Raw genomic sequence first — 27,793 nt, forward strand, 5'->3', positions numbered from 1 at the left:
CAGTCCTCATCCTCCTGGATCTCTCTGCCACCTTTGACACATTCTACCACCACACCCTCTGCTCAAAACTCCATGACTCCAGCATCCGTGGCAAAGCCTTAGAGTGGATCCTCTCCTTCCTCACCAGCCGAACCTAGAGAGTCCAGCTCCCGCCGTTCTTCTCAGAACCTATAGAGATCAGCTGTGGAATTCCTCAGGGCTCCTCTCTGAGCCCCACCTTGTTCAACATCTGCATGGCTCCTCCTACAGACCTCGTCGGAAACCACGGACTCAACATAGTCCTCTATGCCGACAACACCCAACTGATTCTCTCCCTCAGTGATGAACCTACAGCCACTAGAAGTAACATTCACAGTGGGATGAAGGCAGTCGTCGCCTGGATGAAGGACTGCTGCCTCAAACTCAACTCTGACAAAACCAAAGTTCTCATCCTGGGCACCAGCCCCTCCGCCTGGGATGACTCCTTGTGGCCCGCAGCTCTCAAACACCCGCCGACCACCATGCACGTAACCTCGGCATCATCCTCGACTTCTCGCTCGCATGTAGTGGCATGCAGTGGAATAGTTTAGAGTGGAGTGTTGAACAGTGGAATAGCATGGAGTAGCATAAATATGAGAGGAGTACAGTAACTATAACTCATGGTCTAAAGTAACTGTAATTTGCGCCCCTGCCATGCACAGTGTTGTCATCAATTATGTCATTTCTGATGTTGAAGTGATGTTAACAATGATGTCACAGTACATGTCATAAGTGAAGTTAATATGTGAGGTTTTTTTTCTAGAACTTCCCCCGTGCCATGTGAAGTACCTGTGATTGGACCATCTTGAGGTTTGTAACCTCTGCCTCTCCCTGCACCACAACAGCACTTTTGTGGGAATGTTGTCTCCGCTTCTGCTTGGAAAAAGCCTTGTAATACCAAAGGAAGGGGCGTTGGGTGTTCCGCAAGATGTACTAACAGTCTACTGCTGATACCCTTGCATCATCAGTGAAAAAGACCCCTTTGTTGCAAAGAAGAGAAACCTTTGACAACTACCACCCTTCCCCTGCGCTTCCTCAAGACGTGCAGCCATTGACTGAAGACAGTGCCCAGGGGCATAAGTACAGTCTGCTACAACACTTTAAGCTTCACAAGAGGCCTCTTGCTATGGCAGAGCACCACTCCTAAAGGAGTCTGGAATCGAGCCTTGCTCTTAAGACATTCCCACCTCCAGAGCCTCCACCACCTTCAGGCTCTGGTATGGACCACTTGAATGTCTTGGATCCGAAAAAGAACGAGTCCCGGGGAATCAACCCCCCCTAAGCCATCTAGCCCAGATGGCCCTAAGCCTTCGACAAACCTCAGCACCACTCACAGCCTAAGGTTCTGCTGACACCAGTGACCAAGCCCCTATCGACTCCAAAGCTATCGCTTACCCATGCCACAGCCACTGCCTCTGGCAGAATTATCTGAGTACAGCCTCACTCTTTCTCAGACCCTGGTATCCCCTTTGAACTCACAGACCTGTATGACACCACCTTTGAGCCAGGGCTTACAGATGACCCTTGGAACAACTATGATGTTGATGCTCCAGATGACGTTGTTCACTCTTCCGTCAGGGCATCTCCCTCTTAGAATACCACAGTGTCATCCACTGGGTAGCTGCCTTTGACAAGATGGACATGCTCGTTCTCCAAAAATAAGATGACTTCTTCAGTGAGATGCTGTCTAAATCGGGGCACTGTGCAGTTCCTGTCCATGCTCAGGGGCATGCTTGTATCCACTCCTGAGACATTAGAGTTGAAATATTTCCTCATGACAGCCCTGCAGAACACCATTCCTCTGCTCCAGCACGGCGACAACATAACGGCATTAAACCTCAAGGATGCCTATTTTCACATACCTATCCACTCCACCACAGTGCTACCTGGTAAGTGTCCAGCGCTGCTAATTCATAATAATACCTTTTGGAGTCACCACTATCCTAAGGGCGTTCACCAAGTGCCTGGTGGTGGTAGCCTGTCCTCTAACGAGGGGCGGCACTCATGTGTTCTGTTATCTTGACGATTGGCTGAGAAAGAGCATTGGCAGGCAACAATGTCTCACCCACACTCAAGCTGAATAGCCTGGGATCACCACAAATGCCTCCAAGTTCGACCTCAACCCTTGCTCAGTCTATCCGTTCCTGGGGTCCCAAACACGATTATAAGCAAAGCCTACCCTAACCGGTAGAGGATGTTGGCATTTCAGCAGCTGCTTTTTCAGCCCATTCATCTGCTTACAGTTGGAACTAGATATGATGGCCTCATGCATTGCCAGAGTGCCCAGTGCCAGGCTCCACATGAGCCAGTTACAGGAGTGCTTTTCTGTAGAATTATCGCATTGGGGGGGATCTAGTTTTAGTGAAGGCCAGAATCCATTGCTCGCTGCAGTCATGGAACAGCAATAACCAGATGCAGGACATGCCTTTCACAGACCCATTTTGCAGATGAGAGATACCATGACAATACAGGGAGTGTGGTTTCCCTCAATTCTCATTGTTACTGCTTTTTTAACATCCTTTTGTTACTTGCTGTTAGTGAGGAAAAGGTTGAGTTCTTTTCTGAAAGAGGCTTGAGAAGGAATTGTTCTTAAGGTCGGTGAGATGGAGTTCCAGAAATTAGAGGGAATGCCTAAAAGGATTGGTTCTATGTGCTGGACTTTCTGAACAGAGGGGTTTCAGGATGTGGAGAGTCAGTACTTCTGAGTCGTCTGGATCCACCTGAGCTATTTAGTTTGAGGGCAGATAGGCTGGAGTTTCAAGGTTCATGGTTCTGTGTATGAAGCAGGCTAGCATGTGGAGGTTTCAGGCTTTGATTGGAACTATTCGATTGAAGCCTGGTGGCTATAGCGAGGAGCAATAATGCAAACAATTTATAAAACATAAGTCGATGATATGTTTAGAAGCCTGAGGATTACTTGATCCAAAGGGTCATGCTTTTTGCAGGGATGTGCCATACATCCCCCATAAATTCTTAGTTTTTTGTCAAAATGTTGTTAATTGGTCAATGAACAACAAACTTTAACATTCACTAATTATTCCCCTTCCCATATTTGAGAAGCGTTCCCTCTAATATTAGTTTCACAGTATGTGATCCCCTCATCCCTTTCATGTAAACGGCGTCGTTCTGACATTAGGAGGAAACATTCCCATTGGTTGGTGGACATGGGTGTATGACTTTACAGTGTTCAAGACATCCATCAGTGGACTCCACTTGCTCTTAGTCAACAGTTCCTGTTTCTTCCAGCTTATGAGTCAAATGTCACAAGGTCAACCGTGTTCGATGCCTGGGGTACTATTGCATAACTGGGGGAGTCTTTCTTCTTCCAGTTAAAATCAAGAACTAATTTTGCAGTTCCCAGAAATTACAAAACAGAGTACTATCAAGTGTGCTGGGTGTAATACCATCCATAAATCATTTTACAATGAATTTCTCTGTTTGCATATGCCGCGTTGAATTTGCTTTGACGAACTTTCCCAGGTCAACACGTGAGCCCCTTTCGGGACTTAAATTGCTCCCAGTAAGAATTTATACAGCCATGACATCTATCCTTTCTGGCTCGCTATCTTGAGTAACATAATTTCAAATTGGGTCCATTCTTCGGTTGTTGCCTTTTTATTTCCAGGCTGTAGGACTCATCAACGTATTTGGACATATTTTAATCGATCTCATTCTCCTAAACAAGTTCTTCTTTATATGGGGGAAAAGATTTGATCAACTCGTGAAAAAACATGTATCGGATACAATTCGACATTCTCCTTCCCTCCACTTGTGAAAACTCTCGCTTATTGCAAACGTGAAGGCAGGGCATGAATTGATAAGTACAAGTATGGCAAAGCTGTCAGCTCATTTTGCTTCTCTACCTTAGCCCATGTGTTCAATGTTGAGGCTATCTGAGTGTTTGAATATACATTTGATAGTCTTTGTTCCCACCCCACGTATATAATGTCATATTCTAGCTTGCCTGTGGTTGCATGTTCCATAAGCCCCCAAGGGTTGTCTGATTACCCCATAGGCAACAAAAGTTCACTCTACTGAAGATATTCTCTGTAAGATCTTTGATCATTTTAGTTTAACATTAGTGCCTGCCTCTGTTCACTTGCCTCTTGTCACTATCGCACATTATTTGTTACAACAGAGGCAGTATAAAAGGCACAGAATGACCTATTTAATGTGCAGCTGGGCTTATTAGTGCTCATCTAGCTTCCTCACTCCCATACGTCTCTAACAAGTCAAACATTTCCTGCTGTACGCTGTATTCCCTGGTTTGCATTACTGGAGTAGATATCAACGGGGAGCGGTTTACCAACACATGGAGATTTAAAACAGCTGTACCAAGGTGCAGCTGGGCTCTAAAAGAAAGGGCACATGTGAGGAGTGTCCCGCAGACAGTTCCATTCCAGGCAGGTAGAGTGAGAAGGAGAATACATTGGATGAATACATGTAAGTAGGCACATCATTTATATAGCACCACGGTTGTCATTCTCATAGAAATGTAATGGGACCTTGCTTAGCCCTTCAAAAACACGTGGCCAATTCCTTCTCAGACCCAGGGATTTTTATTCTAATTTTAATTCCAGATGTTCCTTGATGACGTTTTGAGTAAGATTTAAATTAACCACATATGCATATAGCAAAAGAATGATCTCTTTCCCGAAACCACCTTTTATGTCGTCCACCCTTTGAAGTTTTTTGCTTGTGTTTGTTCTTCGAACCCAGTAAAATAGTGAGGAACTCTGGATTGTGAAGCTGTTATCAGTGGCTTTGTTCGTACGTGTTTTTCAGAGAATGGAAAAGTAGCTGCGGAATACAGCTCCGTTCGGGAAGAGGCTGTGGATTGTTTGAGTGAGGAAGAGCTACAAGGCTTGATTCAGGTAAGGATAGATTGCTGAGCACCAAACCAAGCCTGGTGTTTTTCATCCCCTTTCTTTATTGCCATTGTTCTTACTGCTTCCTTCTACATACGAGGCCTTTCAGGTGCTCAGTCATCTTTTTTGTTCTGTGTCCATCTCGCTTGCCATACCTAAATGCCATCATTTCTTTTTGCTTTGTGCATCTTCAGAATTGCTCTGGTGTGTGTGGTGATTGTTAAAATGAGAAGCAAAATATAGCCCACTCTACTCAGCAATTATAAGTCTACCCAGCAAGAAAATTTGATTTTTTTGTTTGTACCCTGCTGTAGAGCCAGACCACACATTTGCTGCACGTGGTAGCTATCTATATGGCAAACTGAGTATATGAGCATGTGCCTACGCTCTCTTTTTACTTTGTTCCTAGGATACTTGTTTTTTGCTCTTACTTTTGTTTGTCTTGTTCCTTCCATTTTTGAATGGGAAGTGAGCAGTCAGTTCACATTAATGGCTATTAGCAGCTGTGATTTGTATCCAAGTAAGACATTCTTTATTTTGTACATCTTCGTCTGGGATGTATTTCACTATTTCCAGGGTTGTCTTACCAGGTATTAATTCTCATTAGTCGTTGATGTCATGTGTCTATGTGCTGCAACATAATAATTGGTCAGTCATGATTCCTTGTGGAAGTGAAAACATGGTGATGTAAAAATAAATCCATGTCCGAACCCTCCTGCTCCGAGGAGAAGTTATTCGGTCAGTTCATGAAGGAGCCAATCCCATAACCATCCTCTGACTCTGAACCTACTACAAGGCTGGATCCAGTGTGCCCTAAGTTTCACATGCCTTCATCAGCCTCTCAGTAGAGGGCTTCAGGGTGGACCTGCTGCAATATTTCCAGATGATACCTGCTCCCGCTTAGGGTCCCATGGAACGGCAGGGGTCCCCAGTTGGACCTCTGTCAGCAGGGCCTTTGCCAGCCCATTGTAGGAGGCTGGCCTGGCTTATAGTGGGTACCTGATGGTACTTACAGGTCCAGTTATCCCTTATTAGTAGATTAGTAGTGTTCTAGCAGCTTAGGCTGATAGAGGTAGCTATAGCAGAGCAGCTTAGGCTGAACTAGGAGACATGCAAAGCTCCTATTATACCACTTATATCATATAGCACTATATCGTAAGAAACACAATACTCAGGGTTACTAAAAATAAAGGTACTTTATTTTAGTGACAATGTGCCAAAAATATCTCAGAGGATATACTCCCTTAGGAGGTAAGTAAAATACACAAAATATGCACACAAACCAAAATCAGGTAAGTAAAACAGTCAGAAAGTAGTGCACACACTGTAGAATACAATAGGATGCAATAGGCCTAGGGGCAACACAAACCATATACTAAGAAAGTGGAATGCGAACCACAAATGGACCCCAAGGCTAGTGTAGTGTGTAGAGGGTCGCTGGGAGTGTAAGAAAACACTAAGGGTGTCCAAGATACCCCACCCCAAGACCCTGAAAAGTAGGAGTAAAGTGCTACTACTTCCCTAGAAACACACTAAACTCGTGATAGAGGATTCTGCAAAGACTACAACCGACTGCAAAGCACTGAAGATGGATTCCTGGACCTGAAGACCTGCAAAGGAAGGGGACCAAGTCCAAGAGTCACGAAAGTGTCCAGGGGGGTCAGGAGCCCACTAAATCCCGGATGAAGGTGCAAAATGGCTGCCTCCGGATGGAAGAAGCTGAAGATTCTGCAACAACGAAAGGTGCTAGCCATTTCTCCTTTGTGCAGAAGATGTCTCACGGCGTGCTGGAGGATGCAGAGTTGTTTCCTTGGAGAAAGACCGCAAACAAGCCTTGCTAGCTGCAAAGGTCGCGGTTGAAGAAAAAGGGTGCTGCCCAGGCCCAGGAAGGACCAGGATGTCGCCACTTGGGAGAGGGGACAGAGGGGGCCCTCAGCAACACAGAGAGCCCACGCACAAGAAGACAGCACCCGCAGAAGTCCTTGATCACGGGTTCAAGATGACTGAGCACGGCGGTCGTCTCAACACTACAAAGAGGGTCCCACAAATCTGGAGGTCAGCTCAGGGAGTTGAGCAATGCAGGACGGAGTGCTGGGGATCTGGGCTTGGCTGTGCACGAAGGATTCCTTGCAAAAGTGAACAGGAGCCCTAGCAGCTGCAGTTCACACAGTGCACAGGATTACTGTCTGGAGAGGGGAGGCACGGACTTACCTCCTACAAATTTGGACAGTTGGACCACTGGACAGTCTGGGTCACTTGGGTCCACCACCTGTGTTCCAGGGGCCACGCTTGTCAGGATGAGAGGGGTCCTAGAGTACCGGTGACGCTGAAGTTTGGTGCCTGCTGGAGCAGGGGGAAGATTCCGTCAACCCACAGGAGATTTCTTCGTGGCTTCCAGTAAAGGATGAAGGCTGGCAGCCCCCAAAGCATGCACCACCAGGAAACAGTCGAGAAAGCTGGCAGGATTAGGCGCTACAATATCTCTGGTAGTCTTCTTGCTACTTTGTTGCAGTTTTGCTGGCGTCCTGGAGCAGTCAGCGGTCGATCCTTGGCAGAAGTCAAACAGAGAGGTGCAGAGGAACTCTGGTGAATTCTTGCAAGTCGTTATCTGAGGAAAAGCCCACAGGAGAGACCCTAAATAGCCCTCAGAGGAGGATTGGCCACCTATTGAGGTATGCACTTATCAGTAGGGGTCTCTGATGTCACCTGCTGGCACTGGCCACTCAGAGGCCTCCATTGTGCCCTCATACCCCTGGATTCAAGATGTCAGAGGTCTGGGACACACTGGAGGAGCTCTGGGCCCCACCCCTGGGGTGGTGATAGACAGGGAAGTCTCCTTTGTCTAGTTTCGCGCCAGAGCAGGGACTTGGGGTTCACTGAACTGGTGTAGACTGGCTTATGCATGAAGGGCACCTCTGTGCCCTTCAGGGCATTTCCAGAGGCTGGGGGAGGCTACTCTTCCACATCCCTTAACACCTATTTCCAAAGGGAGAGGGTGCAACACCCTCTCTCAGAGGAAATCCTTTGTTCTGCCTTCCTGGGACTGGGCTGCCCAGACCCCAGGAGGGCAGAACCCGGTCTGTGGGGTGGCAGCAGCGGTAGCTGCAGAGAAAACCCCAGAGAGCTGGTTTGGTAGTACCCGTGGTCCGTAGTGGAGCCCCGGGGATGCATGGGATTGGCACCCCAATACCAGATTTGGCATGGGGTTTGGGGGGGGGGAGAAGGGCAATTCCATGATCTTAGACATGTTACATGGCCATATTCGGAGTTACCATTGTGAAGTCACATACAGGTATTGACCTATATGTAGTGCACGCGTGTAATGGTGTCTCCGCACTCACAAAGTCTGGGGACATTGCCCTGAACTATGTGGGGGCACCTTTGCTAGTGCCAGGGTTCCCTCACACTTAGTAACTTTGCACCTAACCTTCACAAAGTGAAGGTTAGACATATAGGTGACTTATAAGTTACGTAAGTGCAGTGTAAAATGGCTGTGAAATAACGTGTGCGTTATTTCATTCAGGCTGCAGTGACAGTCCTGTGTAAGATTTGTCTGAGCTCCCTATGGGTGGCAAAAGAAATGCTGCAGCCCATAGGGATCTCCTGGAACCCCAATACCCCTGGGTACCTAGGTACCATATACTAGGGAATTATAAGGGTGTTCCAGTGTGCCAATTAGAATTGGTGAAAATGGTCCCTAGCCTATAGTGCCAATTTTAAAAGCAGAGAGGGCATAAGCACAGTTAGGCTCTATACAGGTATACACATTCAGGCCACAAACTACGAGCCCTGGGGTCCTGGCTAGCAGGATCCCAGTGAGACAGGCAAAAACACTCTGACATATATTGACAAACAGGCCAAAAGTGGAGGTAACAATGCTAGAAAGAGGCTACCTTCCTACACGCATTACCAGCACGGCAATTGCCTCCTCTCTGCACTTAAGTCCTTGTCAGGTCTGCCTGCTATAGCCCCTACCACAGTGACACCTACTCCATATCTGACCCGGACCTAGAGCAGACTGTGGTGTGTGCCAGGCAAATGTCCCTTTACAAGATTAACAAAGTGCTTCTCCCAAATTTGGAAGAACCTTAGTCTCTCCCTTGTCCCCAGTACTACTGAAGGCTTGAAGCCTTGATTTGATCACATCTGACGCTGTTTAGGGCCTACCCAGTGTCTTGAGTCACGAAGATGATGATGAGGTTGCAAATGAGCTCCTTTCTTTTCATTACACTGTTCGAAAGAGTTGGGCTCCACACAGGGCCCCTCCACAAAATATAGTGGATCTTTTGCAGTAGTAGTACACAGAACGGCATAATTGTTGAACCTTCAGATACACGAGACTAAGGCAAAATTGCTGATGGATAGGTGGAGCAGGGTGGCGGCCATCAAACAAAATATACTATCTTGACTGCGATAGCTTTTTGAGGCACTGCTGGTTGAGTTTCCTCTTGGTTACAAGATGGCCTGCAACACACAAAATATCACTTTATGTGGGTTGGGATTAAAGCTCACTTGTCCAGGAAAATGAGAGCCTCAAGAAAATCTATAGAACAGGGCTTTCTTGACCTGGATATATTATCAGGCGGCTCAACTCTGCATCTTTTTCGAATGGTTGCTGCATGAGACCGAACACTATTGGGCAACATGGATGCAGCAATTATTGGCCAGGACCCATTCGCCATCCCATGGCCCCCCTAGCGCAAAAGGCCCTCTTTTGAACCCACTTTTGAAATTTGGTATACTCTGGCAGATTGTAAACTGTTGACTTTACCATCCTCCTTTTACTGCCCTACTCGCAATGTGGACTTTTCCCTAGGGAATGCAAAGGATATGTTTGTACACTGGAACCAGGGTGGATGCAGAATGCTGCACATTCCTTTTCATGGAGGGGGAATCAAATATTTCCAACAATGCAAACGGGACTTTCAGGTTCAGAAAACTGAGTGTTTGCAATAGCTCCAACTGCGCCACTGGGCCTATTACCTGGAAAACAAAAATGTGGCTACCACCCGTTAATTGGGAGAAGTTATTTACCATCGATACTAGAGTTCAAACCTTCAATGAAGCCATGTTGTTGATCTTTGGCACCCTCCTGGCTACACTCTTCGGCCCCAAGGATCCAAGGAGACCTCCAGGAAGTCAACTATTACTGGCTCCATCCTTGAAGCCATCCTGCCACTTTACTGCTGCGGGTCTGCCCCGATTCCGGGGCTGATGCCCAATCCAATTTCAAATCTGGTGCAACATTCTTTGTTGGTCCTTCATGCAGGGTAAGAACCCATTGTCGTATCAGACTTGGTAGCAAGTTTGACACAACCTCGACTGAAGTCACACCCTCCACAGCCTTTGGCACAGCTGGTCCAAACTCATTCTGACTCTGATAGAACTCTACCTTTACAAAGAACGCTCCTCCTTCCTTCCACTTCAGATTCAAGGCATGGTGATGGAGTTGAAAGATATGATGCATCCCATTATTATTAAGAGGATAATCTATTTCTGGACCTTCAAGCTCCCACTTGGTTATACACTACAACGGATACTTTGTTGAACCCTCCCCCTGACTACTCGACAGAGGATGGCTGGATTTTAGACTTTCAATATTCATCTCTTGAAGTAAAGACTAATGTACTGACAGAAGTCTTGAAACATAGGCTGACTTTACAAGACCCACTTCTTTCTCTTAATGAAGCCCTGACAGACACACTGATGGCTACTTGGGCCAAGTCTGACTTTTGCCTACAAGTCAAAAGACAGACTGCCAGTTGATCTAGTTCTTCCCTGATGATCGTTCCTTTCTTATGCAACACCGTATGCCTCATAACTTGGTGGTCCAAGCATCAATGTATAGAGCCTACCCTTGTGCATTCCTAGACTATCCTGTTATTGCTTGTAGCAGTTTACTGCCAGTAACTATCTACAAGGCAACATGGCTTTCCTTTGAAAATGAAAATCACCTAAATCGACCAACCATTGGAGCACAGCACATCCAAAACTTTGTCAGGATATAATAAGAAGTGGAGAACCAAAGAGTCCAGGGGCACTTTTTCCCCCATTGCATTACTCCCTGTGTTCTCCGTTGTTATGCAGAGTAGGCAGTACAAAGAAAAGCTTTGAAGCAAGTTGCTGCTGGTTTTAACATTAGGGCCATTTCCTTGAGAACACCATTTCTGCCTTGCCATGTGTACCTAGCATGTATATTTGCATCTCTTCCCAATAACATTGCAATTAACCTAGCTCCACCTACAGTCCTGGCTGATTCATTCTGTTTTACAGGGTAGAAATCCACATACAGTTCATGTAAGAAATTGGGTTACCGGTTGAGGGTGAGGGCAAGCCTCACTCAGGCAACAACCGCAGACCTTTTCAGGGTGATCCACAGTGGTCACTAAGTTAACCTGTGCTTAACCCTCTGGTAGCATGGCACAAAGTAGTCAGGCTTAACTTAGAGGAAATGTGTAAAGTATTTATGCAGCGCACAAATAGTAAAAACGTGTAAACACTAGAAAAATCCCAAACCAATTTAGAAACCTAGTTTAACTTTTTTAAATAAATGCAATCATAGTAGAACAACAAAATCCAATCAGTAAAACCAGAGATGTGCAATTTCAAACATTTAAATAAATATAGCACATAAAAGCACAAAGTGCCACTCGTGGTCATCTGGTTGAGCTTGACCGGGAAAAGGTCAGGGCAAAGGTCAGATCCAGGGACCAGGTTTGTCCCGTTGAAAAAGTTAACTTCTAAAAGTCTGGAGTGAAGAGTCCAGTTCGCGGTGGAGGAGGCTGTGAGGAGCAGGGAGAGCATTGCGAATGGGTGTTGCTGTAGTGCTAAAAGCAATCCGGGCATCACAGGCTTTCCTCACTGTAGCACAAAGAGCCACTCAAGAGTCTCTGGCAATTATTGCTGGAGCTTCATTTTGGTGGTTGTTGTAGCACGGATTGCAGATTTTGTGTCAGTAGCAGTTGCATAAAGTCTGGTTCACTGGTGCTTCACGTTGGCATTCATCTCGGGCTACAGAGTCTTGTCGTGAATGGGCCCATTTGGAGTCTCAAAAATCCCACACTTAAGGGTTTGACTTTTCTTCACAGGAAGAGGTCAGCTGATGCCAGCAAAGCATCCTAGGGAGGGACCTTGGGGAGCAGTAAATCACTCCTGCAGGGCTCAGGCAGGTCCAGTTGCAGGTCCAGTGCAGCAGATCAGCTGGGCCGTTGTAGGGAGGCCTCTGAAGATTGCTGTCTCTGTAGCTCAGACAGGAGGTGAGCCAACTGTTCCTTGGAGTCTCTCAGGTTCTCCTGGGATAAAAGGAGCAGGTTCATTCTTCTGTCTCAGAGAGCAGGGCAGCCCTCTTTGTGTCAAGCAAACCCTCAAGCAGCAGGGCAGGCCCTCTGATAACAGCAGGGCAGTCCTGTGGGAAACAAGGAAGGCTTTCTTCTGAAATTTTGACAGGTCCAAGAGCGTACAGAACAGTGGCTGTGGAGGTCCAATATTTATCTCTGGTGCTAGCCTTAGAAGTGAGGGGAATTTGTTATACTTCCCCACATCTGGTTCTAGAAAGTCTTCCCTTCACCTGTCAACTCTCCAAAACATCTTGGGTGACAAAAGACTAGTGTTGGTTTCCTTTGTGTGTGCTGGAGGAAAGCTCTTTGAAGTGTTAGTGGGGCAAGTCACAATTCTGCCCCAGCAATCCTGGCAGGACGGCCCAGTCTTCTAACATCTAGTCCCCTTTTGAGTCACTGTCTGAGATGAATACACAAACTCCACAGCACAGCCATGCATAGTCACGTGACCACGAAAACTGACAGAAAGCAGAAATGGTTATGACAAGAAAATGCCAACTTTCTTAAAAAATAAAAAAAAAAGTGGCATTTGCAAGATTGTGACTTAAAATCTGACTTTACCATTAAAGATGATTTTAAATTACAATTTATTTGAGTGTAAATACCATATCTGCTCCCTATCGAAATGCATCACTTATTAAGGGTAATAAGGTAGCCTAGTGGTTCCCATTCTGTGCGCCGTGGCACCCCAGTGCACCATCTAAACTAGCCAGTAGTGCTGCGAGCTGCATCATTAACAGATACCAATGACGTAATTCTGCAACTGCATGGCAGGGTGATGCCCTCCATGAAAGAAAGGCAGAAGCCGTTTTCCTTGTTTAGGGTAGCCGATGATTGTGGAAATTCTGGCAGGAAATTGAAATATAGTATGGGCCTTGAAATGTAATCCTGAACCGCCATCTAGTGGAAGAAATTATAATACATTCTAGTTCTGTTCACAAAGAACTGCATAATTAATGCGTACTAGTTTTTCAGCTAGAAAGTTAAACACCCATGCACTTTTCAATGCCAAAGTTAAATGAATATGGCTTAATTTGTTTAGCACCTTATAAAAGCAATGGCCTATATTTGGAGTGCCAGAGTAGCCTAATGCCCTCTGCTGACTTATTCTGTTCAAGACAGTAGTTGGGTGTTGCTACACCTGATCGAGACCAAAAGCTTTTTACTCTAACCATGGGGATCCTGCTCTGCCACAGACTCCTGACAGCATGTAGCCCAAACCACCATGCCGTATTCACCTTCTTTTCTACAGTTCCTACAAACATATCTGACCTACATGGCAAATGTTCAAACCTGAGGGTGCTGTTGAAGTTATTTTATTACAGTCACAATGAACATCACTTTCTGACTGTATTTTATGTTTGATCGACTAGTTGAGTAGAATTTGTTCCCACATGCAATAGTGATTACCATAAACTTAACACAGTGCTGACTTGTCATAGCAGTAAGTAAAACAGCAGTAATTGACCCCCAATTTTTACAGAAATGCACTCATCTTTCAAGAGCAGTAAATTACTGCTCACAGTATTTTACCACTAACATAACGGCTACTTCTCCCAGTACTTTCATTAAAAAAAATGTAATTTTTGGTGTGGAAGTTAGACTGATGTAGTAAAATGCTGACAGAAGGAAACTTATAGCAATAAAAATAATCAGCTGTCAGAAAAAAGACAGGTCAGCACTGTTAACCACCTAAGGTAGCAAGCCTATATAGATCATATTTTGAAAACTAAGCTCCTCAAAACAATGAAGATATGAGAATGAAAAAAGGGAACGTGCAAAAACAAGGAACGTGCAATGAAGGTAAAATCATACTGAAAAAAGGGGATTACACGCCATTTATAGTACTCAAAGGGGCATTGACATATAAGCTCAAATAAACTAAGATTTCACACAACGTGAAGAAACATCAAATTTTGCTGTGCATTGTTGCATGAAAGAGAAGACGCAGTGCCGCACCATATACAGAAAAATTCCCATGCTGCTGGTGTCATCCCCAGATTTGGTGTGCTAACAGGTTGCTTTGTGTGATGCTCAGATAAACTCCAGTGTGCAGAGGAGAGTATATGCTGTTTAGCATAAGATTTGTCTGGATACATTCGCCTCCAGTACAGATTTCTAAGCATAGTTCAGATGGTTTCTGAATAAACCAATTAAAGTGTCATATTTTTATTTTGTTACTTTTATTTTGTTACATCTATGTTTATAATACCTTCATCAGCTTCATCACAATTATTTTCAGGGAGAAAAATGGAAGTACTCCTGATGCCAGGCTTACATCCCTCCACCCACACATAATGGGAAGCCACAGCGAATAGGTCAAGGGAGTTGCGGGTCGAAAAAATGTAGGAACCACTGAGGTAGCCCATGTTAGTCAATGGGAAAGATAGATCTTACTGTAGTGAAAAACGACGTTGGGAGTTTTTCACTACCAGGACATGTAAAACGTAAACCCACATGCCCTACATTTTAATTACCATGCACCCGCTCTATGGATTTTCAGGGCCTATCGTAGTGGTGACTTGTACATATTAAAAAATAAGTTTAGGCTTGCAAAAGGTCTACTTTTCATATCGAAATAGTGGTTTAAAACTGCTCTACACGCTGCAGTGGCAGACCTGAGACATGTTTTAAAAGGCTTCTTTAGTGGGTGGCACAATGAGTGCTGCAGGCCAAGTAGTAGCATTTAATTTACAGGCCTTGGTACATGAAGTACAATTTACTGGGGACCTACAAAAAAAATTAAAGTTCCAATTGGGTGTAAGCCAATTTTACCATGTTTTAGGGGGCGAGCGCAAGTACTTTACCACTTATTAGCTGGGAAAGATTGCTAATGCCAACAAAACCGGGTTAATTAGCAGAAGGAAAACAATCTGGGGGACACTCAGTAAAAAGGGCTAATTCCAGCAGTTTAGCATTGTATTTTGCTGATTTAGCTATCAGAGGCCAGAGAGCTTTGTCTTTAGATGCAACAAGGTCCTGTGGCTTATGTTCCCTGGCAATTTGGCATAAAAACCAAGAACATATAGTGTATACTGTCATGAAATAAAAACATTTGTATAGATGGGCAGAGGTGAGCACAGAAGAGGAACGTATTGTGTAACATATGAGAATGACACAGCTTACAACACAAGTGAGTGTGTTCATGGACCTTCTGCCTACACCTCCTATACATTTCGGTAGTTTATGGAATGAACAATTCTTATTAAACAACCCACATAGTACATCCCTGTTAGTAGATGGCTGGAGGCCAGCAGCAGAATTGGAAAGCAAGGGCTAAAATATTAGAGACAGGCCAAGATAGAAGTCATGGCTAATAGGCAAAGTAGGACTGACCATAAACTAAGTATAGGAATTGCACAAGGCTTTTAGTGGCCCCCTGCTGAATCTGGGCTGTCTCACTACAGATGTACACATTCCTCCTTATTAGTATCACCAGTATACAAACATGATTCTCTGTTTTTTGCAGCTACTCTATCCCATTTAGCATATATACAAACACTAGCAATTCACTGAAGCTGCAGGACAGCTCAGTATATCATGGGCATTCACCTTTGTCCACTTGAAGCTTCTCAGTGTGCCTGATATGGCTGGCCATGCTATGAATGAATTCTGTGACCTATAAAGAATGCGAGTCCACATTTTCTATGCTGTGGAAGCACTAATCTGCCTACGATAACCTCCCAAAAAGCAGGGATTACAGTGCCTCAAACTAGGCTCCTTTTCTGCAGCAGGACAATAGCTAGTGTAGGTCAGAGGGTACAAGGCACTCAGTTTCCACCATACATTTGTGAATTGTCACTGCATTTTGCACCAGCTTGTGGACCTGTGCTCGTCATAGTAAGGCGCTGATGGTCTCAAATTCAGTACATACAATAATAACACTATTGTGTTTCGTGTAGTGCCTCACGTTGTAATGCTGTCATGTCTAAATGTTGTAATTCACAAGTTTTCACATTATTCATTTTAATGGTACACACAACTGAAATCACTGTTTGATTAAATCAGTTAGCCAACTTTCCACATCAGGATCGCTGAAGTACAAATTGCAGGCTTGGCACCCTGGCAGGCCCTCTATTTGTGTGGGGTGTTGGTTACCATGCCGGCAGCCCTTTTTGTTACGAGGATGCGGGTGCATGCTAGCGCTTTGTCCTTCACCCCAGTGTGACCATGGCTGACCGGTTGGCTCATCGGCAGGGCTTGTGGTATACAGGACAGGCAGCAGTAGACGAAAATGATTACCTTGTTGAGCTATCTTTATAAAAACACTACAGCAACAATCTTCCTCATCAAAAAATAAGCAATTAAAATGTGCAATGTCCGTCATCTGTTAGAAATGTTCCAACTATTATAAACATCATCTATAAATGTACTTTTTAAACACAAAGACACCGTCTTTAGCAAGCTTTTATGGCGCTGTAACATAAATATTCATAAGCCCTGATTTTTCAAAATTTGGGAAAACTAAGAAAAAAAAAAGGAAAAAACGAGAAACGGGACTCCCTACTTATTCCATACTACGCCTCCTGAATCAAAGCATATGGAGGCTTAGGCACTGTATTCTCCTTAGTCATCCTTGCCCTCTGTTAAGTAAATGCCATTTGCCTCCTGGAACGATACTTGCATGTGTTGTGGGATATGGTCAGTGAGACCTTGCGGGACAGTTCCTGAGGAATTCTGTCCCAACCTTGTGCAGATTGTCCAAGACGGGCAAGAGGTAGTGAAGTACATCTGCTCTGGGCTGGACACCACCGACTGCTTGGGCATGCTATTAGGTACCAGTGTGCAGCTTCAGTGCCGCCCTGAATGAGATGCAGTGGCTTTTCAAATTGTTTAGTCATCACTTGAGGGTACCTGTCTTCAGAGATAAAGCAGACTGGGCCCTGGGGTGTTTTAAGGAGAGCAGGATTGAAGCACACACCTTCAGGCTTTCTGTGCCCATGTAGCAGTATCACCAACAATTTCATACCTTTCGAGGTTTCAGAAAGGGCTTGGGACAAATACACCACTAAAGTCCACATTCCCATCATCACACCTCCTTCTCATTGGGATCTGGTCAACCATGCCCAGTCCCTCAAGAGCAATGCACCGCCCATGCTATCGCCCCTATGGAAACATTGCCATTCTCTTGAAGGCAGGATAAAGTATTTCCTCTTCAGGTGGGCAAAGCATCACATCTGACGGGTGGGTGCTTCAAATAGTCCAGCAATGTTATGCCCTACCATTCTACCTACATCAGAGTGGCTATCAAAGGACAATTTGTGTATTTTGTGGCAGGAGGTTGAGGTTCTTTTGCACATAAGAGTCATAGCGAGTGGTCTGGCTTCAGAGATAGGACCTGGATGTTACATCATTATTTTCTGGGGCTGAAGAAAGACAGAGGCCTCAATTTTATTTTTCCCCTCTCAATTCTTCCTGAAAAAGGCCACATTCAGGAGGCTCACATGCCACAAGTTCTATCTGCCCTGGAAACACAAGACTGTGGAGGTGGATCTGAAGGATGTTTATTTTCACATTCCAGTCTTGCAGTCCCACAGGCATTACCTGCTGTTTAAGGTTGGCGAGGAAAATGTTTAGTTTTGTCTGTTTCCCGTCTGCATTACATGTGTCCCTTGAGTGGTCAATGATGGTGGATGCAGCACATTTTCGAAGGTGGAAATACCTTTCTTCCCAAAGCTCGATGAGTGGCTGTTGAAAGTGTGCTCACCACAGTCATAAATTGTTTCCAGACAACAGTGAAGCTCCTAACATCTTTTGGGAATATCGATCAATGTGTCAAAGTCTCACCCAACTCCTTTGCAGATGTACCCATTCATTGGAGCACAATTTTGAGCCTTCCCTTCTGTGAGAGTGGATCTGAGACTTCTTGGCCTCCTGCAACCTGCTAGTGTATTATGCAAGATGGCACATGTGAGCTCTGCAGTGTGATTTGAATACTCACTGGGCTCAGCACCCAGGGAAGCTGTCAAATTCCATCAAGATCTTGGAGACTTTTAAAGACCTGCAGTGGTGGCTGCTCCACAGCAACTGGGGTCCAGTGACAGACCCCTCTTCCTACACCACCCAATGGACGGTGGTGACAGATGAGTTGCTTTTGGCTTGAGGAGGTCATCTGGGATAGTGGAGGTCAGAGGACCCTGGTCTCCAGCAGAACCAGCCTCCACATTTATATGTTGGTGTTGTAGGCCATTTGTTTGACATTGAAGGCTTTCTTACAATCCTTCAAATTTACTCACGGGCATCACCACCGCCATGTGGTACTGCAACAAGAAAGGCAGATTGGGGTTGTGGGTCCTGTGCTTGCAGGCCCTGCGCATCTTGAACTGGCTGGGTAGGGAGGACATCTCCCTGGTCGTGTATCACCTGGCAAGACCTTTATATGCCAGGGCAGACAAACTCAATTGACGACACCTCGCAGATCAAGAATAGCCCCTACATCCAAAGCAGGGCCAGGGAAACTTACAACAGTAATAAGGTGCCTTGCTGGATCTCTTCACAGCTGCAGAGAGCATGCACTGTTGACGCTTTTCCAAAGAAGACTGTCTCTCGGAGATGCTTTCGGCTTACGAGTAGAGCATGGGACTCCTGTATGTTTTCCCACCACTGTATCTCCCACCCCTAGTTCTTAAGACACTTAAGAACGACCACGCCCAAATCATCCTACTGTTGAGGGTTTCGACTAGGAGAGTGTGATACTCAGTACATTTGGCTATGAGCGTCTGCCCTCCAATCAGGCTGTCCCCTAGAGAGGATTTCCATGTGTGGAAATAGAGCAGTAATATGTTGCCTTCAGTTTCTCTTCTGCAGTGCATGTAATTCTAGTAGCCAGGCATCCATCTGCAAAATCTGTTTACGCTAGATGCTGCACGAAGTTTGTGGCCTGGTGCATTAGGTCCCGCACGGACCCATTACAAGATCAGTTGTCAGATGTTCTGTTTTTGAGCTATATTTGCCCTAGCAAGGACTTACTGTGGACACAGTTAAAGGTTACATGTTGACTCGTTTGACCTTTTTTTCCATTTACTGGACCAACCATCCTTGTTTAAATCCTCTGGTATGATGTGTTTCCTTAAAGGTCTGGTCCACATGTTTCCCCCAAACCTTTTATAATGTCACAGTAGGACCTTAATTTGGTCCTCACTTTCCTGCTGTGTACTCTATTTGAGCTGGTGCACAGCTGTCCTTTTGTCTAGTGACTCTCAAAAGTCTTTCTCCTAATGATAACCTCAGCTTGTCTCATGAGTGAGCTACAAGCTCTGTTATTCACCCATCATACACCATCTTTTATTTTATTTTTGGGACAAACTGGACTTGAGCTGCGCTTTTTCCAAAAGTTGTAATGCCCTTTGTTAGACCTGACAGCCTTAGGGTGGTCACCCCTAACTTCTTGCCTGCCTCCCTCCACTTTTTGGACACTGTTGTTGCTGGTTTTAGGACTCTGCAAACTTTACCACTGCTATCCAGTGCTAAAGTGCATATGCTCTCTCCCTTAAAACATGGTGATATTGCTTCAGATCCAACTGGCTTTTTTAATCTACTTGTAAGACCCCAGTAAAGTGCACTACATGTGCCCAGGGCCTGTAGATTAAATGCTACTAGTGGGCCTGCAGCACTGATTGTGCCACCCACCCAGGTAGCCCCTTAACCATTCCTCATGCAAGGCCTGTGTGTACAGTTTCACTGCCACTTCGACTTGGCATTTAAAAGTACTTGCCAAGACTTAAACTGCCCTTTTTCTACATATAAGTCACCCCTAAGGTAGCCCCTAGATACCCCATAGGGCAGGGTGCTATGTAGATAAAAGGCAGGACATGTACCTATGCAGTTTATATGCCATGGTTTTTGCTTCCTCTCCGCCGGGCCGTCACTGTCCCACCCATGGGATAATGACCCTGCCTACCGCAATGGTTTTCGTGGCAATCTTACCGCCACGAAAACCATGGCGGTAGGCACTATCAGTGCCAGGGAATTCCTTCCCTGGCACTGATAGGGGTCTCCCCTGCCCCCCTCCCAGGAGTCGTCTCCCACCCCCACCCCTCTGCCCCCGTACATTTCCACACCCACACGCGTACACACATCCACTCACGCATACCCGCATGCACACATACATACCCACACACTGCAACACATACCAACATACTTTGCCGCACACATGCATTCACAACGCACAACATACACGTACACTCACATGCAGGTGTTCACGCACTCATTCAAAGCGACTCACACCGCATGCACGCATTCATAAACAGACACACACGCAAACAACACCCCCCACCCCCCAACTCCCCCTCCTGTCGGAAAACCCCACTTACCTGCTTACGGGGGGTCCTCCGGCTGGAGACTGGACGCGACGCTGCTGTCAGCAGCTGTGTCTGTCAGCAAAACACCGCCAGGCCATATCATTGCTCATGATACGGTCGGCGGTGTTTTGCTGGCGTGGGGCTGCTGCTGACAGCAGCGCCACCTTACCGCCGTCCGCTGTCATGACCGTCAGCAGTATTCCTCCAGCCTTCTGGTGGAATTCCGTCGAGGGTCATAATGCGGGTGGGCGACTGGTAGCCACGGCGATGGTATGTTGGCGGCCGTCACCGTGGCGGTAGGCAGCAGCTACCTCCAATGTTGTAATGAGGGCCTCAGTGTTTTGTTGCTTTCTTCCAACCTCATAAAGGAAAGGCTGTATCCAAATCAGGCATTGTTAGATGGATAGATAAATACATTCAACCATGTTATTCTAAAGCTAAAAACTTTAACTGCTGCTCCTAGAGAACACTCTACTTACAAGAATGGAGCTTCTACGGCCTTCTTTGGGAGCATCCCAGTAGCTGACATATGTAGAGCAGCTTCCTGGTCTACACCGCACACTTTCACTAAACACTACTGTGTGGATGTTCTAGCACACCAACAAGCTAACGTGGGTCAGGCAGTGCTACGTACACTTTTCCAAAAAACTGCAACACCAACAGGTTAACCACCCCTTTTTGGGGGCAGACTGATTTGCAGTCTATGCACAGCATGTTTATCTACAGCCACACATGCCCTGAAAGGGAAATGTTACCCTGTAAGCATTGTTCATGGCATGTAGTGATGTAGATTCACATGCACCCACCGTCCTCCCCGGATACCTGTGGCTGTTGCAATTTTCTCCTATTATCTCTTTATCCTCTTATGCATGGACAGCTTTCTACTTATCAGTTTGTTTTACACTCCATACTCACTAGCCGTGTAGTAAAACAATCTAACAATGGAGTTGATGCACATGTGCATTATCACCAAGAGGAGTCGCCGCTCTGCCTTGTGTCTCCAAAGACTTCTCCAAAGAAAAACAGCTAGCACACATCCGGACCCAACACTGGATGGCAGGAGTATGCACAGCATATGAATCGACAGCACTATGTCACAAATAGGTGCTCTCAGAGTTACAAATTCCTTCTGTAGCTTGATGAGTGTTTGCTGAAGACGGACTTGCTGCAGTCAGTAGTGGACCACCTTAAGACAACTGTCACTCTTCAGTCATGCCAACCTAAAAGTACGCCTGCAGCCTACAGAGGATTCACTTCATAGGGCCATCTTGAGATGTTCAAGGCTTTTTTACCCCTGATGCGAGTCCGGAACACTTAGGTTATGATCCTGGTGTTTCAGGCTCAATGCTGGGTTTCGGTACAGTGTGTTTGGAGGTTTTTGGCCCCCGACATCATGTATTCTGTTGGCTACCCCTTCCAATTTAGCGCTTGTGGACCACATGCAGTAGAACCTCAGCCCACAGTCTGCACATCATTGGGGATGCCTCTCAGAAAACTTAATCTTGGAAGATTTAACTCAGGACATGCAGCGGTGACGGTAATACACTGTCATAAATTACAGCAGGCTGTTCTTCCTAGCCCATCGAGAGCTCACACTAGTGACTGATGCATCCGTTCTGTGATAGGACAGTCACCATGGAGTGGTGAAGATCCGGAGTCTTTAGTCCTGATGGAGCAGAGGCACAACATCAGCCTTCTGGAGCTTCATGCCATTCACTTTGCCCTGAATGACTGCTTCCTATCCATTTAGGGGCTGCGGCTTCACATCTTGACAGACAAAATAAATGCAATGTTTGACTCAACCTCCAAAGGATCTCTTAGATGGCCAGTCATTTGACTGTTCGCTAACCTTTGGTGAGGATGAGATCAGTGGCATCTGACAGATCATAAATAGTGTCTGCATCCAGAGGGGGTTCACTGCATCGTTGCCTGGTGTGGGCCAAGCCTTTAGTAGATCTTTTTTGCAACTGAGTAGAACATGCAGAGTGTCGATTACTGGGTGTTGGAGAAAAACATTCCTTCTGCAGTGGAACTCCAGTCTTCTGAACGCCTTTCTACCTCTGCTACTCCTGTCCAGAATTCCGAAGGAGGTCAGGGTGACCAAGCTGATCTCATCGTATTAGCCCCAGATGTGGCCCGGAGAGTGTAGTAGTCCTACTTTCTGAGCCCAAGCATTTGTCTGCCAGCCTGCCCTAATTTGTGTGGAATGACCTGTTTCAGCAACAGGGCAGTGTCTTGCACCTGACTCTCCACAACCTACACCTCCATGCGTTGAGATTGAGCAGCACCATCTGAGTGGATCTGATCTGCCTGCACAAGTAGTGGATATATTCTAACAGATGGACACAGACCAAATCTATTAACTCTGGTTGTTGGGCCAAGTTCCTGGCCTGTTGTGGAAACTGTCAGGTTGATCCTCTGCAGGCCAAACTGTCTGATATTTTGATGTTTCTTTTATCATATGCCAAGCATGGTTTTGCTAGGGACACCATTAACGGTCGTTCCTCCGCCTTTCTGCGGTTGCCTAACTAATCTTCATTATCCAGGTCACCAGTTGTGATGTGTTTCCCAAAGGGACTCACATATTTGTTCCCTCGTACATCCTTTATCATACCTAAGTGGTACGTAATGTGATTCTTATGTTTTTGATGCGCACATCCTTTGAGCATATGCACGGTTTGACACTAAAATTGCTCACCATTTTTATAGTATTCCTCATTGCAATTACTTCTGAATGTCTGTCAGAGCCCTACTGGCGCTGTCAGTTAAGCCTTCAATTCAAATCATCATCTTTTATCCTTTAAGTATACTTAAAGTGCGGTAGGTCTGCAGAACAAAAGTGCTGTTCCTGAAATTCCTGGCAGGACCTTAAACGTGATTTAACCTAATATAACCCGAAGCTTCTACAAATATCCAGGTCTTGTCTTTTCTTTCTTCTGTAGTGTTACGAATGGTAGGTATCTGCGTGTCTAAAACAAATGTTAATGTAACCTGTGCATCATGACGTTTTACCGAAAAATGTTTAATTTTATTAAGTGTTCCATTTGCATGCACTTTGTGATTGTTGATTTACATTCTGACCTTTCTCCGTCTCATTGATGAACGTATCCGTTAACTTCGTTGAAGAATTGCCCCACTTGAACAACCTAATGCATTTGTAATAACGTTTTCTGCCGGTGTCTAGGCGCTTTAATAATGCATTTGTAATAACGTTTTCTGCCGGTGCATGTGCGCTTTGAAAAAGCATGAGCGCTCACTTCTGATTTTCTTCGGTGCTTTGTGATGTTGGTAATATTATGAAGACGGCACTGGTTGGCATGCTAAAACCAAATATATGTTTAACACACTGCAGATGAACAGGATTTAAGTGTATGCAGAATTTGCAGAATACCAATACGGCTAAGAGAAAAATACCGATATCACTTGCCTGTTGTACTTTTTAACTTCGGGATGTCAGTGTCAATTGCAGAGCCATTAATTTAAAAAGGAATAATATTCCTGATCCATCAGTACCCCAGCAAAGGAAGCTACTTCTCAGTAGTCATTTAAGGGGAAAGAGAAACTCGTATCAAAGGCGCTCCTGCGCTAATTTTTTCAGGGTATGAGGAAAGGATATTCTTGGCATAGAGAAAAGAAACAGGTTTTATGCAAAATGCACATTCGGATTGTAGTTCTGCAGACATAAACGCAACATCCCTTACATTTATGTAAAAATGTTTTCACTTGTGCAAAACTGAACCCCTGTAAATCTGAACTAGGAAAATGTTAGACATTTGTCTAAGGCTAGGCACGAGTTTAGTGCTTGTAAATGTCTTTCTGTTTTTTTAAAGATTTGGGCCTTGGAACGCATTAGCTTTCTTGAACATGTAAAGAAGCAGACTGATATATTTAAATGTTTAGTCACCTTTTGGCATATTTCAAATTATTCAATTAATTTCCAGGTGAATGACCTGTCCTGGATGCAGCTTAACGAGGACGGTGAAGAAGAAATCTTGTGTGATTTAAGTTTTGATGAAACCGATATTGACGATTTAACTGTGGTCAGCTAGTGCCTTTAAGACCCAAATACTGTTTTTCAAAATCCACCAAGAGAAAAACAAAGGAAGATTCTCTTGAAAGAAAGCTTCAGCCGGAAATAACAGTTTCAGTGTTGAAGTCAGTTTCCAATGCTGTTTGCAAATGAAAGAAGTAGATATCCAGTCCCTTCAGTCTTCAAACCTTGCACGTTATGGAAATGGATTGCGCCTCTTGAATTTCGTTCTCTTCGTACTGATATCTAATGTGAGCATTGGAACAGGAGGTGTGGGTGAAGAAACACAGCCGCTTGTAATGATTTTTCTCCCAGCTGAAAATTGACTCCCTTTTATATGCAATATGATCTTTTGGGATATCCCCCTTCTTTTCATGATGGAAGGGTTGTGGCAAATGAGACAGTCTTATTCATAGCTAGCACAATCACAAAAGCACTATAACTGCTGAAGCCTTGGATGCAACGGACCTTCTGTTGTCTGATGAGAGGTGGGATACCTGCAGAGACTGGTTCAAAAATGCATATTGATGCTGTGAAAAGTCTTTCTCGCTTACTGTTGGGACCTTGCAGATGTCACTACTATTTCTAATGGCATTACGAAATCCCAAGGGGTGGTACAAGACACAGGTCTGTGCCATTAACAAAGTGCCTGCCTTGCCCTCAAGTTCACTTTTGCCATTAATTGTTTAGCTGGGGCTTTTGTTACATTGAAATGACTATTCTTAAGTGCTATTCGGGAAAGAAAAGTACTACGATGGATCAATGTGTAATTCAGACTGTGTAAATGTAATTGATGTGCTTGTAATTAATATTGCATACATTTTAGTCATTTATTTATAATTATACAGCCAATAGAAAACGTTACTATTTTCAATATGAAGAATCTAATAATTTCAACTGTAAAGTCATAATAGTCACAGGTGTACTTTTGTATACCGCAGATTCTCAGCTGTGGACGTGATTAATCTGGTATAGAATCTTGTTACGGCAAGTAAACATGGTTAAGACTTAGATGTGCCTGCAGTTGCAGTGGGGTGAGGGTAAAACATTAATGTGGTGGTATAGGCTGGCAATGTATTTTGAGAGCTTCTTCAAGGATGTCTAGTGAGGGAGACTGTGACAATGCAGATAGAGAGCTTTGATGAATGATGAGGGTAAGACATCTTCAAAAAAGGTAGCTTTGGGAGAGTGAGTATGCTGACAAGATTTGTTAGAGATAGGGCTTTTGAAGGCTGACCACTCTGAATGCTGCAAGAAAGTGGGCCTAAGAAAAGATGCAGACTTGTTGTTGATATGCTATTTGATCATTTTCACTGAAGAAGAGGTTAATGGTATTGCAGTTGTTTGTGGAGTGTGGGATTAGGTGAAAAAGGCAAGAGTCTGATGTAGTGCTCGATTGGGTTGTTCTGTTTCTGTTGGCAGTTTCATTGTTGTGAGTGGTCTGCATGATGCATGGGGGGACTAAAGTAGCATGATGTCATCGGGGATTCTGTTTATCCACCATTTTTGTTTCTTGTCTATGGATGGCATGATTGTTGTTTACAATGTCATTTATAGTACCAGGGTTCTGAAGGTTTCGGCCTGTACTTGTTTTTTAGTTGGAATGTGGGATTTCACCTTTTTTTTGTGAGAAGTGTTGAAGTTGAAAATTGTGTTGAAGTCACCTATGGAGTTAGCAGAGTGAGAGGTGTTCAGACATTAGTTTGGTGCATCAGTCTTTGATAAATTTGAATATTCTATACTTTCGTTTGGGTTGACCTCGGTTTATCAGTTGGATGCGGAGTATGGAGATAGAGTTGGTGAGGTGGTCGGTCCAGTCCTGAGGTGTAGGTGTTTTGTATTGAATTGGTGTTAATACTGAGACAATGTCCGGGTTGGTTGACTAACTATACCACTTGAGTATGTCAGTGAGGTCAGGTAGGGTGTCTCCTTTTTTTTTCTGTAGAGCTCTTATTGTGTTGAAGCTACCTAGGAGGAGCGATGTGGGCGTATTAGACGAGATGATGAGATCTGAGAAATCAGAAAAATCCTGAAGTTATCAGGCATTTAGAAGGTGTGTGTTCAGTCAAAAAAATGCTGATCCTTCTTCACCTTTCCACTAGAACACATTGTAGATGTTGGATGGGTTGTTGTAGGAAACTAACCAATTTTCACTAAAAATGAGGGACTGGCCAAGACCATACCAAGGAGTATCACGTGATAGAAGCACTTAGATGCCTTTCTGGAAATAAGTCATAGTATTCACCTGTAGTTCACCACCATCCCATTTTGTGGCTCAGACTTCTGTTGAAACTCAAAACACAGACTTCCTTTCACACCCTCGCAAAATAAGTCTGTAAAGTCATGTGTGAAATGTTTCTTCCATTGTGCTTGTATGTTGATATTTTATATGAGGATTGGACTTTAATAAAAACAAATAAGTATGTCATACAAGTAAGAGGCGTAACATGTCACAGAATTTTACTAATTTGTGATGGTTCAACATCTTAGAGTGATGTTTGTGTGTTTTTGGTTTGTAGTGTATGTATGTGCAAATATTTGTCACGTCGTGGCATATATGGCTGTGTGTTATGTTTTCTAAACTATTCAGAATACGCCACATAGTTTGTTATCTCTGGACTCTCTAGCAGTACAGACTTGATCAACGTACCAATATGAGACATGATGCAAAGGCAAGTTTTGAGTAGCCTCTGACTGGACCCTGTGTTTGTTCTACGAGACTTCTGTTTCTAGGTTTGTTGTGGGTACAATGTCTGTTTTAAAGTATAATTTATTGTTATACATGGAAGGACACAAGGATTACTCTAATACACTCCCTACTCACAACCACAGACTCAAAGCCCACATTTAGTGTGGCAGACGTCCTTCACCATCTTGGATTTGCCCTGATACTTTGCATTTTGGGCCTGTTTGCTGTAAAGCAAACAGGAACTATTGCCAAAGAAGTGAGTAGGCTAGGGGCTAGGGACCTTTACTGTTTCGGTCACACACAGGGTGTTTTGCTTTCACTAATGACCGAGCTGACAAAAACCTCTGGAATGCACTTCTTAGTTTAAAGAATACATTTATTATTACTTCACCACGAGGTTCCTGAGAGAAGAGATTGGTAGGTTGGAGGCACACGTTTAAAAAATAGTCACAGCAATGAAAGGAAAATATATCAAAATGATTCTCAACTGCAATGTACACAACAAATATATGTGATTATATTATAGCATAACTGCCAAGCAAAGAATAAAG

General features: G+C 44.6%; 1 protein-coding gene across 1 annotated transcript in view; it reads left to right on the forward strand.

The window, feature by feature from the left end:
* RDM1 (RAD52 motif containing 1) overlaps positions 1-26,986 on the forward strand; it is a 102,597-nt gene extending 75,611 nt beyond the window's left edge. Inside the window, exons 6-7 of the mRNA XM_069238082.1 lie at positions 4,804-4,892; positions 24,465-26,986. Coding sequence (XP_069094183.1) covers positions 4,804-4,892; positions 24,465-24,572 — 197 coding nt within the window. The 3' untranslated portion in view covers positions 24,573-26,986. The remainder of the gene's footprint in view (positions 1-4,803; positions 4,893-24,464) is intronic.
* The last annotated feature ends 807 nt before the right edge of the window (positions 26,987-27,793 follow it).

This window comes from Pleurodeles waltl, chromosome 6, assembly GCF_031143425.1.
Source record: "Pleurodeles waltl isolate 20211129_DDA chromosome 6, aPleWal1.hap1.20221129, whole genome shotgun sequence".
In the NCBI taxonomy this organism is placed as follows: domain Eukaryota; kingdom Metazoa; phylum Chordata; class Amphibia; order Caudata; family Salamandridae; genus Pleurodeles; species Pleurodeles waltl.